General features: G+C 26.4%; 1 protein-coding gene across 1 annotated transcript in view; it reads left to right on the forward strand.

Moving 5' to 3' along the window:
• The first annotated feature begins 187 nt into the window (after window positions 1-187).
• LOC111625172 overlaps window positions 188-14212 on the forward strand; it is a 38596-nt gene continuing 24571 nt past the window's right edge. The window contains exons 1-5 of the mRNA XM_023368235.1: window positions 188-200; window positions 1797-2162; window positions 3133-3441; window positions 10301-10666; window positions 11637-11945. Coding sequence (XP_023224003.1) covers window positions 188-200; window positions 1797-2162; window positions 3133-3441; window positions 10301-10666; window positions 11637-11945 — 1363 coding nt within the window. The remainder of the gene's footprint in view (window positions 201-1796; window positions 2163-3132; window positions 3442-10300; window positions 10667-11636; window positions 11946-14212) is intronic.

The following is a 14212-nucleotide window of genomic DNA, read 5'->3' on the forward strand; positions in this document are numbered from 1 at the left end:
TCAGATATCGATATCGATATAGACGATTTGTCTATATTTACTTTTTACTTTTTACTAACTCTGGTGCAGTTTAACTTTATTTAATTAATAGGACCTTGAGCAAAAAATATCGATGAATGAAATTAACGTTTTCTACTTTTTACCTTTCTTTAATCGACTGAATGTAAAATCGATTATCGTAGCCAATATGCCAACAGTCGGTATTTCAAAATTCTTTCCAGAAATAAAATATGTTAAAGATTTCGCACGTGTTGGCTTGATTAAAATATTACAAAGGTGTAAATCTCGGTGTTCGAATTCTAATTCTGTTTCTGCAACAGCCAAACTAAATGCCACTTGACGAAAAATACTGACGGCTTGACAAGGCCTTATTTGCTATTTAATAATAATAATAATAATAATAAAATCTTGCATTTCATAAATAATATAAAGAAAAATATAAATTAATAAGTATTTTCTTTACATCATTGTCAATTTTAATTAAATTATATTTTATAAAATACAGATTTATCATTATTATATTTTAATATTTTATTTATTTTTATATTTTTATAAATATGTTTATTAAATGATGCAATTTAAAGCTTGTTATTAAACTAGTAAGATGACATTAAACTGAATATTCTGAATTTATCAGTGAGGAAATGAAGCACTTCAAATAATTACTTCTGTCCTTTTGAAAAATTATAATTTGATGACATAAAATTGGATTTTTTTTTTAAACTAAAATTAAATATTCAAGACTTGTTTATTTTTATTTTAAAATGCTATAAGAGATATTTTCCTTTACTTTGTATATATACATTTATCTGCAAGACACATCATATATATATATATAAAATTATGAACATATGAAGATGTAAAGAAGTTTTTCATCTGTATACATATATATACATTATTTATATTTATTTCTTATATATATATACATTAACAAATTATACAGATGAAAATTTTATTCACATCTTCCAAAATTAGAATTTCAAATGAAATAACTCTTTTTATCTTTCACATTACCCGAAATGGTGGAGAGGATAACAAAGCTTGCTTTTTCGTTTATTATTTATGAAAAATTCACAGAAATTTAATACAAAGAAAGGAATATATATATATATGTAAAATGATATAAATTATGAAGAAATTAAACTACAGAAAATCGAGAAAGTTTAAAAATTAATACTACAGAATTTTTAAAATGTTTACTTTTATTAATTATATAATGTAATTATTTTTTAAAAAAATAAATGATTAATTAATTTTTTAAGTTACACAATAATATAGTTTTCTTCTGGGAAGTAATAAGTAGAAATAAGAAGAAAATAATTCTCTTTTATTGTTAGATATAATGTAATAAAAACCTGTTGTTTGATGAACTTTCGACTTAGATAACAACTTTCTTTACTTCTCTAATAAACCCTAACAAGTACAGAATTTCAAGACACTCGATACGTTTGTAAAAGTGTAGAAGAAATTAATCTTGTAGAGAAAAGAATTTATCAATTAATAGAAAATCATTAGTGCTATTTTTATATAAATTGTATTACTTTATCATTCTTCATTTATAAATATAATAAATACAGTTAATTGCAGTTAAAATGTACATGCAGTTTTTCTGTTATTGTCTGTTAAATTTTCTGTTTTCTTAGTTTATAAATACAAATTTGTATTTGTTAGAATTATAAATCAATTAATTAAATTGTATATTTTTATAAAGAAAAAAATATAGAAAATATAATATTTAAATAATGTTAATTTACGCTGTTAAAAAAAGGGATAAAATGTTATTATTTTTGTTTTAGTTTTGGCTGTCGAGATAAGAAGATTTTCGGTGCCAAGGTACGTGGAAAACGGAACGGAGGATTCTGTGATTTTAGATTGTGAATACGTCTACAATGAGAACGACATCAGACTTGTGGTAAAATGGTTCTTCAATGAAAACTTGGAGCCCGTATATCAATGGATACCAGAACTGAAAATACGGCATACATCTGGGATACTTCAGGATCGTTTAGATCTGAATTTCAGCGTGAACACAGTCGACGCTTATTCTCGTTATAGGGCCCTGAAGGTCTTGGATCCAACAACGGAGCTGAGTGGCAAATACACTTGTCTCGTGACATCACTAGCGGGGCAAGACTCCCGGGAACAGAACATGACAGTTTACGGTGAGTCCCATGACACCATGCAAGTATTTGATAGAAGCAACCGATTAGAGGTGAAAGGATGATGCTTGCAGTTTACATAGCGAATTTTCAGACGTGAAAGACTAACAACGGTTCGTATCAAACAAAGAATTGAATTTCCACGAGTTTTCTCATCTCGTGTTGAGAGAAACGAAACTGGATTCTGCTTAGTTTGGCCTGGAACTTCTATTCTTAGATTTCTTTTCAGTTAAAGTACATTTCAAACGTGAACTAGAATCGTCTTTCTGTGTACTTTTCGCATCTCTTATTCGCATTTTCAACTGTTTCGAAAAAAAATCAACAGCGCGTTATACAAATAACCACATTGCAATATCCGTTTGTGTTCGATTCATATATCAATTCTAATATTTTTTTTTACATTTGTCTTTTCATCCAGAAAGGCACCTCACTCTTTATAATTATCTTTTAGTTTATTGACTAAATCTATATCATGAAATATATTAACAAAAAGCATTTATATACGTAACCATACATATATATGTGTGTGTGTGTGTACATTTTGCCAGATAAACACGTATGTATAACGATAAGATCATTAAAGTTTGCTCTCCATATTAAAAAAACAGGAAGGAAAAAAATATAAAAATATTGAATTTAAGTATTTCCAGACAGGTAGATTTTCTTGGTAATATTTAAGCCAAATTTAATAACTTGCTCCTCTTTAATGATCTTAAAGTTTTAAAGTATTTTTAAACTATTTTTTATATTATTATGATAAATGACTTGTTATATCTTTTTATTATTTTTATTATGATTAAAGTAGCAATTAATAATAAAAATTTTCTTAATTAAAATAAACAAAACTTTTTTTGGTTGTTGTTTTGTTTTGAAATTACTTATACAGTAAAACGAGAAAACATTATAAATTAATTAAAACTATTTTTATTTAAAAAATTATTGTATATAAAAAATTAATAAATATTTATTTTAGTTCCAGCTAAACATATGGAATTAACATATAGCAGAACTGTAAAAAGTATTAATGTAAGTTGTCAAGCTTCAGGGATGTTTCCGAAGCCCAAGTTGCTTTTGTATAAGATGCCTCCATATTTAAGTAGTCCTGCTGTGGTTCAAGACGTCAGGACGGCAGTCAGCATGGACAATGTCACATATGATGTGCAACTTCATCGAAGTTTCGGTTATACAGAATTATCGATAGACGATGCAACTACATTCGAATGTGTGGTCGAGATACCAGGAACGAATTACAACAAAAGAAAATCTATTGTATATTACACCAGTAAGTAATTAAGATATAATGATACTTATAAGTTTATTTGAGCGTAACTTATTCGTAAATTTGATTAAAAAACTGATGAATTTAATATATATATATCATACTATAAAATGTAATTAGTTTCAACTGAAATATCTTCTTTATATATTGAAGCAGTTTCTTGTGTAAGTTGATGGTTAGAACACAAAAATCAATAAGATAATCTTGATAAAAGCGAATCCTAAATTAAAATTAAAATTAAACAAGGATGGTTGTTTTCTCCTTATGATCGTGTTTTATTGCAGGGAAGATTGCTTTACAGGAGAATAAAGAAAATTAACTATTATCTATATCTCGTCTATAAAATAATTTAAGCATTTAAATTTTTATTACTGTTTCAGTATTAATTAAACATTAAAAATGTTTTTATTTAATAATATTAAATAATTTAATGGAAATTTTCAAGAATTATGCAATTATTTTCTCTGTAACGTTTACGTTCAAAATAATTAATTTTATTGTTTTCAAAATGTAAAAAGAAAAAAAAAAAAACAAACAGAAAGAAGGAGGGTTATTAAAATTAGGAGAAAGAAAATAGAAATAAATTTAAAAATCTTTTATATAAATAACTTTCATTATTGTTTTTTAAATAAAAAAAAGTATTAAAATCCTTAAGAAGTATTTCGATTTATATTATTTTCTAAAAAAATAACCAAAGAAACTGTAAATTTAAGTGTCTATCCAAGTTTAAAGCAAAATAAAATTAATAATAATTTACATATCGAAAGAATAATATTTTTTCAGAACTCAGTTAAGATTAGACAAAGTAATAAATCAAACTTCAGTCATTCTTTCATATATATATATAAAGGATATTGACATTCATATCTTTAAGAATAATGTTTTGGAAACGAACATGTCATTACAGTTATTAATTATGAAGATATTAAATAAGGNTTAAAATATTGAATATTTTAAAAATAAATTTATGTAATTTTTTTAAATTAAAAAATGTGTAGTACTTTAGGAAAAAAAACAACTCATAAAACATTTATATAGAATCACTTTTTAGATAAATAAATGGCAGAAAATAAACATAAATATTTTTTTAAATAAAATAAAAAATTTTTGTTATTTTTTTATTGAAGAAATAATGAGAAATTGCATAAATTTCATTATAAAATTGTAACAGATTTGACTTAATATTAAGGAAAAGTATTGTACAGTACAAGACAATATCATATAAACTTAAATTGGAGCGCAACAAGTTTATCAAACCAAGAACAAATAAGCTAATATTTTATATTCTTGGTAAAGAACTTTTTACGGCGAATAAAAGAAAACAAAGAGAAGGAAAAGAGTAAAGGAAAATCAAATAGTGAACTGACGACAAATTGCCATAGCGGACATCTGCATAATGTCGTTTTGCTTGGATTTACTGCATGAAAGATGTACGCCGTTAACAAGGCAATGTATAACAGCCGGAAAAACAGGCAATTCCTTTCAAAAATTGATTACCAAATCACAAAAAGTATACAGAAAGAATGAAATTTTGTGTCCGGGTGGTGACGAGACGAATAAGAAAAATAATAATTCTTTCAACCTACCAAGTACGTTTCCTCCCTACTCTTTTTTTTATAATTCTTCTCTTATTTTTTCCCCGTAATGTTTCTAATCGATAAGTTTAAAATGGAAGATAATTTTTGAGTAGAATAATGAATGTAAATTCCTCTCGGATATATATTTTTGTTATTTTTTTATTATTTTTATTTTTTTTGTCGGTTGAAATGACTTTCTTGCTTTTTTACGAGTGCACGGTATGACGCCAGTTACCTTCATTTTAGATTTATAGAAGTTGATAGGACATTTTTCAAGTATTATCTTCCATTTTAAAATTAGCGTGCTTTCTAGGTTGGAAATTTATGTTTTTTCATATTTGTAAGTTTCAAATTTATTATTTTATTCTGTCTTTGTATTTTTTTATTTTAATATCGAAATGATTTTAGTTTGAAACCGAGCAGAACTTTTAATATTCATCTTTTCGTTTCTTTATCAATTTATGCAGGAACTATAAGAACAATTGATTATTTTTTAAAATAAATTTTACAAAATATCAGATTTTATAAAAATTTTTCTAAAAATTTTTTTTATATTAACTCCAACTTTACAACCGTTCGAAAGTAGTAGATATACAAATGCTACATTTATTATTTGTTACTTTGCAAAATTGAAATTGAAAACGAGCAAAAATTTTTAATTATATTTTTAAAATGTATTTAATTTAAAATATATGCTCTCGATCTCAAATTAGTAATGTCTTGCCCCTGTACATCACACTTTTCCTGATAACAATAGAGTCTTGTCTGTCATCTATATGCAACTTCGTTTAAAAGGAGATTTTTAAATTAAAATCATTTGACTTCGGGTTTAGACTGGAATATAATTAATTAGTTTTTCCTATCCCTAAACTTTCCATATCTGATCTTGACTTTTATCTATCTAAGTTCTTTTTCGAAAGTAGGAATTTATAGAACTACAATTTTTTCAAATTGCAACCCAATAAGTAAATTTTTCGAATTAATAAACGTTACAAAAATATGTTTACGTATATATAATTAATTAAAATAGATAATATTGCTAACTTTTATTTAATTTTTAACGTATTTAACTGTCATTCTGAATAAATCTGATAAAGGAAGAAAAATTTATTTTACACAATACATAGGCCTATACAAAATTATTTTATTTAAGAATTTTAAGAGAGACGAAACTGCGTAATATAATATATATATATATATATATACGTGATATCTTAGTGGAATTACTATCTCGTGACTAGATACTGCTCAATTGGGCGTCACGTTACATTCGTGAAACCTGTCACAGGGTGAGTGATACCCTTATTGGATTTCGTTTTTATCCAATTCTAAAGATATACAACCTTCACTTAGGAATGAATTGACATTGTCTTGGTGTTTTTTTTTCTCTTTATCCTTACCAGAATTCCACATAATGCACGAATGGTATGTAACGAAGACACATGGCATCTGTTTGGTGGCACTTTATTGAAATTTCATCACGTAATTCTGTGATTTTTTTTAAAGAAAAATCTTTATACTTCATCCTCTTTCTAGTATGGTGAATTGCGTGCCTGTTTGTCATAGTCTAAAGGCTGTTAAGGTTTTTAATTTATTGTATTTTTCCATTCTGTAAGGCCCCCCCACCCCAGAAGAATGTGGTTCTGCTTAATTTTCTTAGAATTGTTTGAAGTATTTAAAGAGTTTCAGTTTAGGTGTGTATAATTAGGCTTTTAGAATTCATAGGCATGATCGGTACTAAGTATGAAGAATTTGCAGCCATGTTTTCTTGTCTTATATATATGTAAATGCCTAAGTATCTTACGTTGCTTGCGAAGAACTTAAGGCATGATCGGTACATATATAAAATACACAGGTATGTAGCCGTGTGAGGCATGATTTCCATTATCATTCTCCAGGCCTACAGCTTGTATAATCATATACTCAGGTTATATCTAGCTTAGGGCCTAAAATTTTTACGTGTATTATTATTTGATGTAAGAGAAGGGCCTGTTATATGTTAAAGCTTAAGTTTAATTCCAGATGTATTAGTTCATAGGCCTTTTATTTAGGCCAAATAGTTATAGGCCTGTGAGACGTTAGAACACCCCAGAGATGAGGCATAGATTTAAACCTCTTAAATTAATTTTTTATGAGTTTATAAGTGTTAATATAAATATTTTAATGTCTTGGCTTTGTAAAATAGGGATAAAATAGGGTTTAAAATGTAAGGAAAGCTTAAAACACACAACGGTAGCGTGAATTGGTTCAGTCTTTCATCACTTCTTTAGGTTATGTTATTAATCCAACCTGTCTTTAGACCCTGTAGTTAAGTCGGCACTTCTTCCTAACAACATTCATTAAAACTGTCATCAAAAACCTCAAATGTATAAGACCCCTCCATTAAATTTTGACAGATTTACGACTTTAAAACGCCTTTATATGTACAAATTCAAGCTAACTACTTTAACTGAATTAAACAATAGAATTTCTCTTGACCCCTTTTATTTTATGATTCAATTTTATCCTCTTCAGATTAAACACGAGATGATAATTGTATGAAATTTCTACAAATTAAACAGAATATTAATATTCGTCCGTAGGAAAATGATAAATTTACGTGTTTAGCCTTATTTTCATAGCTTTGACCTTTATAAAATCCGCCATTTTTACAGCTTTGTTCTTTACGAAATTCTCCAGTTTTAGAGCCTTCAATTATTATAAAATCCTCCATTTTTTGCAGCTTAGGATATTACCTTTAACCTTATAAAATTCCCAAATTTCACAGCATTATAGCCTATGAAATTCTTCACTTTCAGCGTGTTAAGATCATAAACATCACGCATATAAACGAAACAATTTAAACGAATTTTTAAAATATTCTACTATTGTATACTTCAATAGACATTATAAGGCTTATAAATAGCATAACGAAGTAGGAGGCCTAAAAAAAAATGCTAATTTGTAGCATTCTTAGGCCTCATAAATTANTTAAAAATGATTTATTTACCATATTGAATGAACAAAAATATGACGAAGGTTTTGTATTAAAAATACAATAATTTTAAAATTTATGTTCCATTTAAGAAGGATTTTTCACGAAGGTTGTTCTAAAATCATTTTTATTTTGTTTTTCTATAGCTGTAAGGAATATTTGCTCTTCTAGAATTACTTTCGCAATAAAGACTAAGTAGGTATAGCCTATGTACATGTAGTTCAAGGTTTTTAGAAGAAAAACATATAAAGTGTCTTGCGAATAGTATGTAACAACATATTTTTTTAAAAATATAATTAATTATAAGTTATTTATTGTATATAATCTAGTTTAAAATAGAAAAATGTTTTAAATGTCAATTATATCGATAGAAAATAATTAACATTTTTATTTTTATACTGCAGTCAACTTTTATACTCTGATAAACGGGCACTGACGGGAACATAAAAAATGGCCGTTGTTTAGAGGTGGCCGTTATTGGAGGTTCGACTGTATTTATTTTTAATTTAATTACTTCAGATATCGATATCGATATAGACGATTTGTCTATATTTACTTTTTACTTTTTACTAACTCTGGTGCAGTTTAACTTTATTTAATTAATAGGACCTTGAGCAAAAAATATCGATGAATGAAATTAACGTTTTCTACTTTTTACCTTTCTTTAATCGACTGAATGTAAAATCGATTATCGTAGCCAATATGCCAACAGTCGGTATTTCAAAATTCTTTCCAGAAATAAAATATGTTAAAGATTTCGCACGTGTTGGCTTGATTAAAATATTACAAAGGTGTAAATCTCGGTGTTCGAATTCTAATTCTGTTTCTGCAACAGCCAAACTAAATGCCACTTGACGAAAAATACTGACGGCTTGACAAGGCCTTATTTGCTATTTAATAATAATAATAATAATAATAAAATCTTGCATTTCATAAATAATATAAAGAAAAATATAAATTAATAAGTATTTTCTTTACATCATTGTCAATTTTAATTAAATTATATTTTATAAAATACAGATTTATCATTATTATATTTTAATATTTTATTTATTTTTATATTTTTATAAATATGTTTATTAAATGATGCAATTTAAAGCTTGTTATTAAACTAGTAAGATGACATTAAACTGAATATTCTGAATTTATCAGTGAGGAAATGAAGCACTTCAAATAATTACTTCTGTCCTTTTGAAAAATTATAATTTGATGACATAAAATTGGATTTTTTTTTTAAACTAAAATTAAATATTCAAGACTTGTTTATTTTTATTTTAAAATGCTATAAGAGATATTTTCCTTTACTTTGTATATATACATTTATCTGCAAGACACATCATATATATATATATAAAATTATGAACATATGAAGATGTAAAGAAGTTTTTCATCTGTATACATATATATACATTATTTATATTTATTTCTTATATATATATACATTAACAAATTATACAGATGAAAATTTTATTCACATCTTCCAAAATTAGAATTTCAAATGAAATAACTCTTTTTATCTTTCACATTACCCGAAATGGTGGAGAGGATAACAAAGCTTGCTTTTTCGTTTATTATTTATGAAAAATTCACAGAAATTTAATACAAAGAAAGGAATATATATATATATGTAAAATGATATAAATTATGAAGAAATTAAACTACAGAAAATCGAGAAAGTTTAAAAATTAATACTACAGAATTTTTAAAATGTTTACTTTTATTAATTATATAATGTAATTATTTTTTAAAAAAATAAATGATTAATTAATTTTTTAAGTTACACAATAATATAGTTTTCTTCTGGGAAGTAATAAGTAGAAATAAGAAGAAAATAATTCTCTTTTATTGTTAGATATAATGTAATAAAAACCTGTTGTTTGATGAACTTTCGACTTAGATAACAACTTTCTTTACTTCTCTAATAAACCCTAACAAGTACAGAATTTCAAGACACTCGATACGTTTGTAAAAGTGTAGAAGAAATTAATCTTGTAGAGAAAAGAATTTATCAATTAATAGAAAATCATTAGTGCTATTTTTATATAAATTGTATTACTTTATCATTCTTCATTTATAAATATAATAAATACAGTTAATTGCAGTTAAAATGTACATGCAGTTTTTCTGTTATTGTCTGTTAAATTTTCTGTTTTCTTAGTTTATAAATACAAATTTGTATTTGTTAGAATTATAAATCAATTAATTAAATTGTATATTTTTATAAAGAAAAAAATATAGAAAATATAATATTTAAATAATGTTAATTTACGCTGTTAAAAAAAGGGATAAAATGTTATTATTTTTGTTTTAGTTTTGGCTGTCGAGATAAGAAGATTTTCGGTGCCAAGGTACGTGGAAAACGGAACGGAGGATTCTGTGATTTTAGATTGTGAATACGTCTACAATGAGAACGACATCAGACTTGTGGTAAAATGGTTCTTCAATGAAAACTTGGAGCCCGTATATCAATGGATACCAGAACTGAAAATACGGCATACATCTGGGATACTTCAGGATCGTTTAGATCTGAATTTCAGCGTGAACACAGTCGACGCTTATTCTCGTTATAGGGCCCTGAAGGTCTTGGATCCAACAACGGAGCTGAGTGGCAAATACACTTGTCTCGTGACATCACTAGCGGGGCAAGACTCCCGGGAACAGAACATGACAGTTTACGGTGAGTCCCATGACACCATGCAAGTATTTGATAGAAGCAACCGATTAGAGGTGAAAGGATGATGCTTGCAGTTTACATAGCGAATTTTCAGACGTGAAAGACTAACAACGGTTCGTATCAAACAAAGAATTGAATTTCCACGAGTTTTCTCATCTCGTGTTGAGAGAAACGAAACTGGATTCTGCTTAGTTTGGCCTGGAACTTCTATTCTTAGATTTCTTTTCAGTTAAAGTACATTTCAAACGTGAACTAGAATCGTCTTTCTGTGTACTTTTCGCATCTCTTATTCGCATTTTCAACTGTTTCGAAAAAAAATCAACAGCGCGTTATACAAATAACCACATTGCAATATCCGTTTGTGTTCGATTCATATATCAATTCTAATATTTTTTTTTACATTTGTCTTTTCATCCAGAAAGGCACCTCACTCTTTATAATTATCTTTTAGTTTATTGACTAAATCTATATCATGAAATATATTAACAAAAAGCATTTATATACGTAACCATACATATATATGTGTGTGTGTGTGTACATTTTGCCAGATAAACACGTATGTATAACGATAAGATCATTAAAGTTTGCTCTCCATATTAAAAAAACAGGAAGGAAAAAAATATAAAAATATTGAATTTAAGTATTTCCAGACAGGTAGATTTTCTTGGTAATATTTAAGCCAAATTTAATAACTTGCTCCTCTTTAATGATCTTAAAGTTTTAAAGTATTTTTAAACTATTTTTTATATTATTATGATAAATGACTTGTTATATCTTTTTATTATTTTTATTATGATTAAAGTAGCAATTAATAATAAAAATTTTCTTAATTAAAATAAACAAAACTTTTTTTGGTTGTTGTTTTGTTTTGAAATTACTTATACAGTAAAACGAGAAAACATTATAAATTAATTAAAACTATTTTTATTTAAAAAATTATTGTATATAAAAAATTAATAAATATTTATTTTAGTTCCAGCTAAACATATGGAATTAACATATAGCAGAACTGTAAAAAGTATTAATGTAAGTTGTCAAGCTTCAGGGATGTTTCCGAAGCCCAAGTTGCTTTTGTATAAGATGCCTCCATATTTAAGTAGTCCTGCTGTGGTTCAAGACGTCAGGACGGCAGTCAGCATGGACAATGTCACATATGATGTGCAACTTCATCGAAGTTTCGGTTATACAGAATTATCGATAGACGATGCAACTACATTCGAATGTGTGGTCGAGATACCAGGAACGAATTACAACAAAAGAAAATCTATTGTATATTACACCAGTAAGTAATTAAGATATAATGATACTTATAAGTTTATTTGAGCGTAACTTATTCGTAAATTTGATTAAAAAACTGATGAATTTAATATATATATATCATACTATAAAATGTAATTAGTTTCAACTGAAATATCTTCTTTATATATTGAAGCAGTTTCTTGTGTAAGTTGATGGTTAGAACACAAAAATCAATAAGATAATCTTGATAAAAGCGAATCCTAAATTAAAATTAAAATTAAACAAGGATGGTTGTTTTCTCCTTATGATCGTGTTTTATTGCAGGGAAGATTGCTTTACAGGAGAATAAAGAAAATTAACTATTATCTATATCTCGTCTATAAAATAATTTAAGCATTTAAATTTTTATTACTGTTTCAGTATTAATTAAACATTAAAAATGTTTTTATTTAATAATATTAAATAATTTAATGGAAATTTTCAAGAATTATGCAATTATTTTCTCTGTAACGTTTACGTTCAAAATAATTAATTTTATTGTTTTCAAAATGTAAAAAAGAAAAAAAAAAACAAAGAGAAAGAAGGAGGGTTATTAAAATTAGGAGAAAGAAAATAGAAATAAATTTAAAAATCTTTTATATAAATAACTTTCATTATTGTTTTTTAAATAAAAAAAAGTATTAAAATCCTTAAGAAGTATTTCGATTTATATTATTTTCTAAAAAAATAACCAAAGAAACTGTAAATTTAAGTGTCTATCCAAGTTTAAAGCAAAATAAAATTAATAATAATTTACATATCGAAAGAATAATATTTTTTCAGAACTCAGTTAAGATTAGACAAAGTAATAAATCAAACTTCAGTCATTCTTTCATATATATATATAAAGGATATTGACATTCATATCTTTAAGAATAATGTTTTGGAAACGAACATGTCATTACAGTTATTAATTATGAAGATATTAAATAAGGAAATATAATATTTCCGTTGTAATTTTTGTGTGTCGAAAATCGCTTTCATTTATTTCTCTTCGAATGTGTCAGATTTGAAAGCTTTTTAAAATATTCCACAAATAACAGGATTTTATCGGTTTAATTTCTTTTAAAATTTCAATTAAATGTAATTAGCGTAGATTAAAATCGGCAGTAAAACGGAAAAAATAAAAGTCGTAAGAAAACAAACAAATAAACAGATATTCTTTCTTTAAATAAGAAAAAAAGAAGGAAGCAAAAGATTTTTCAAAATAAGATTATTGGGAAATTTGTTTACCGTCAGACAATCGTAATTAAGTAGTTGTAAAATCCGTGTTTGTTGGTAAGAGCCCATCAATTGAAGTTGTCTACGAGTTTAGCAAGACCCAGTCACACTGATACATTATCTAATCAAAGAAAAACAAGTACAGATGCCAAAGTAATTAAAACAAATTGGTCTTCTGTCTCATCATTATTTATGTGTTTCGTAAAGATAGCGCTAATTGTCTAAGCAAAGAGCGCATCTCTTATGTTGCCCTTTTTTTTCCTCTGTTAAACTTAAAAGAAAAGATCTAATTAGAAAGTGCATGACTATGATCTAAACGTAGATTAAAACTGGCGACTAGTCAAATCGCAAATGGTGATGAGAAAAGGAGAGAGATATATTGCTCATTTTCCAGAGTACTTTACTCTGCATCTTACACTTTTCGCTACAGTTGTTAACATTGAAAAGACTTATGCTCTTCTTTATCGTATCTCCATCCTATCTTAAGAAAAGCTCTTTTCTTTGCCTTATTGACACCTCCCTATCAAAAATGAAAAGTTTGTCTAACTGGTTTGAAAGCTTTCCGATTAAAAGAGATTAAAGTTCAACTAATTTGTTTGCCATAACGCACCTGACACATCTTATACAACAGGAAGCGATTGTTTAGAGAATCTTACGTTATTCTACTCTCAGGCAGTATTAATTCGTGGGCACTCTTTCTAGATTACACTTTCGGACTACACGGTCTTAAAGGATTTACTGATCGTAAATTTTAATCTAGCCATCCCAGATGTATTGAGAGGAGATAAATTGTTGAACTCTTCCTAATTTGTTATTTTGTAATATATTGTTGTAATTTTCTTTATTTATCTCCTCTAACCAAAGTCACTAACTTTTTTAAAATTGTAAAGAATTTGGTTGATAGCATCTTAACTCTATCTATGCTCCATACAAATAGCTTTCGTGTAAATTCAATGTAAATAATTAGTTGATTCTCTAAATTAGTTGTCAGCAAATGTTAATATTTTTCTTAACAAATTCTTAAATTTTCTAAAAATTTGTTTAATTAGT

This window comes from Centruroides sculpturatus, unplaced genomic scaffold (genome assembly GCF_000671375.1).
Source record: "Centruroides sculpturatus isolate CEXI.00-Female unplaced genomic scaffold, Cexi_2.0 scaffold258, whole genome shotgun sequence".
Taxonomy (NCBI): domain Eukaryota; kingdom Metazoa; phylum Arthropoda; class Arachnida; order Scorpiones; family Buthidae; genus Centruroides; species Centruroides sculpturatus.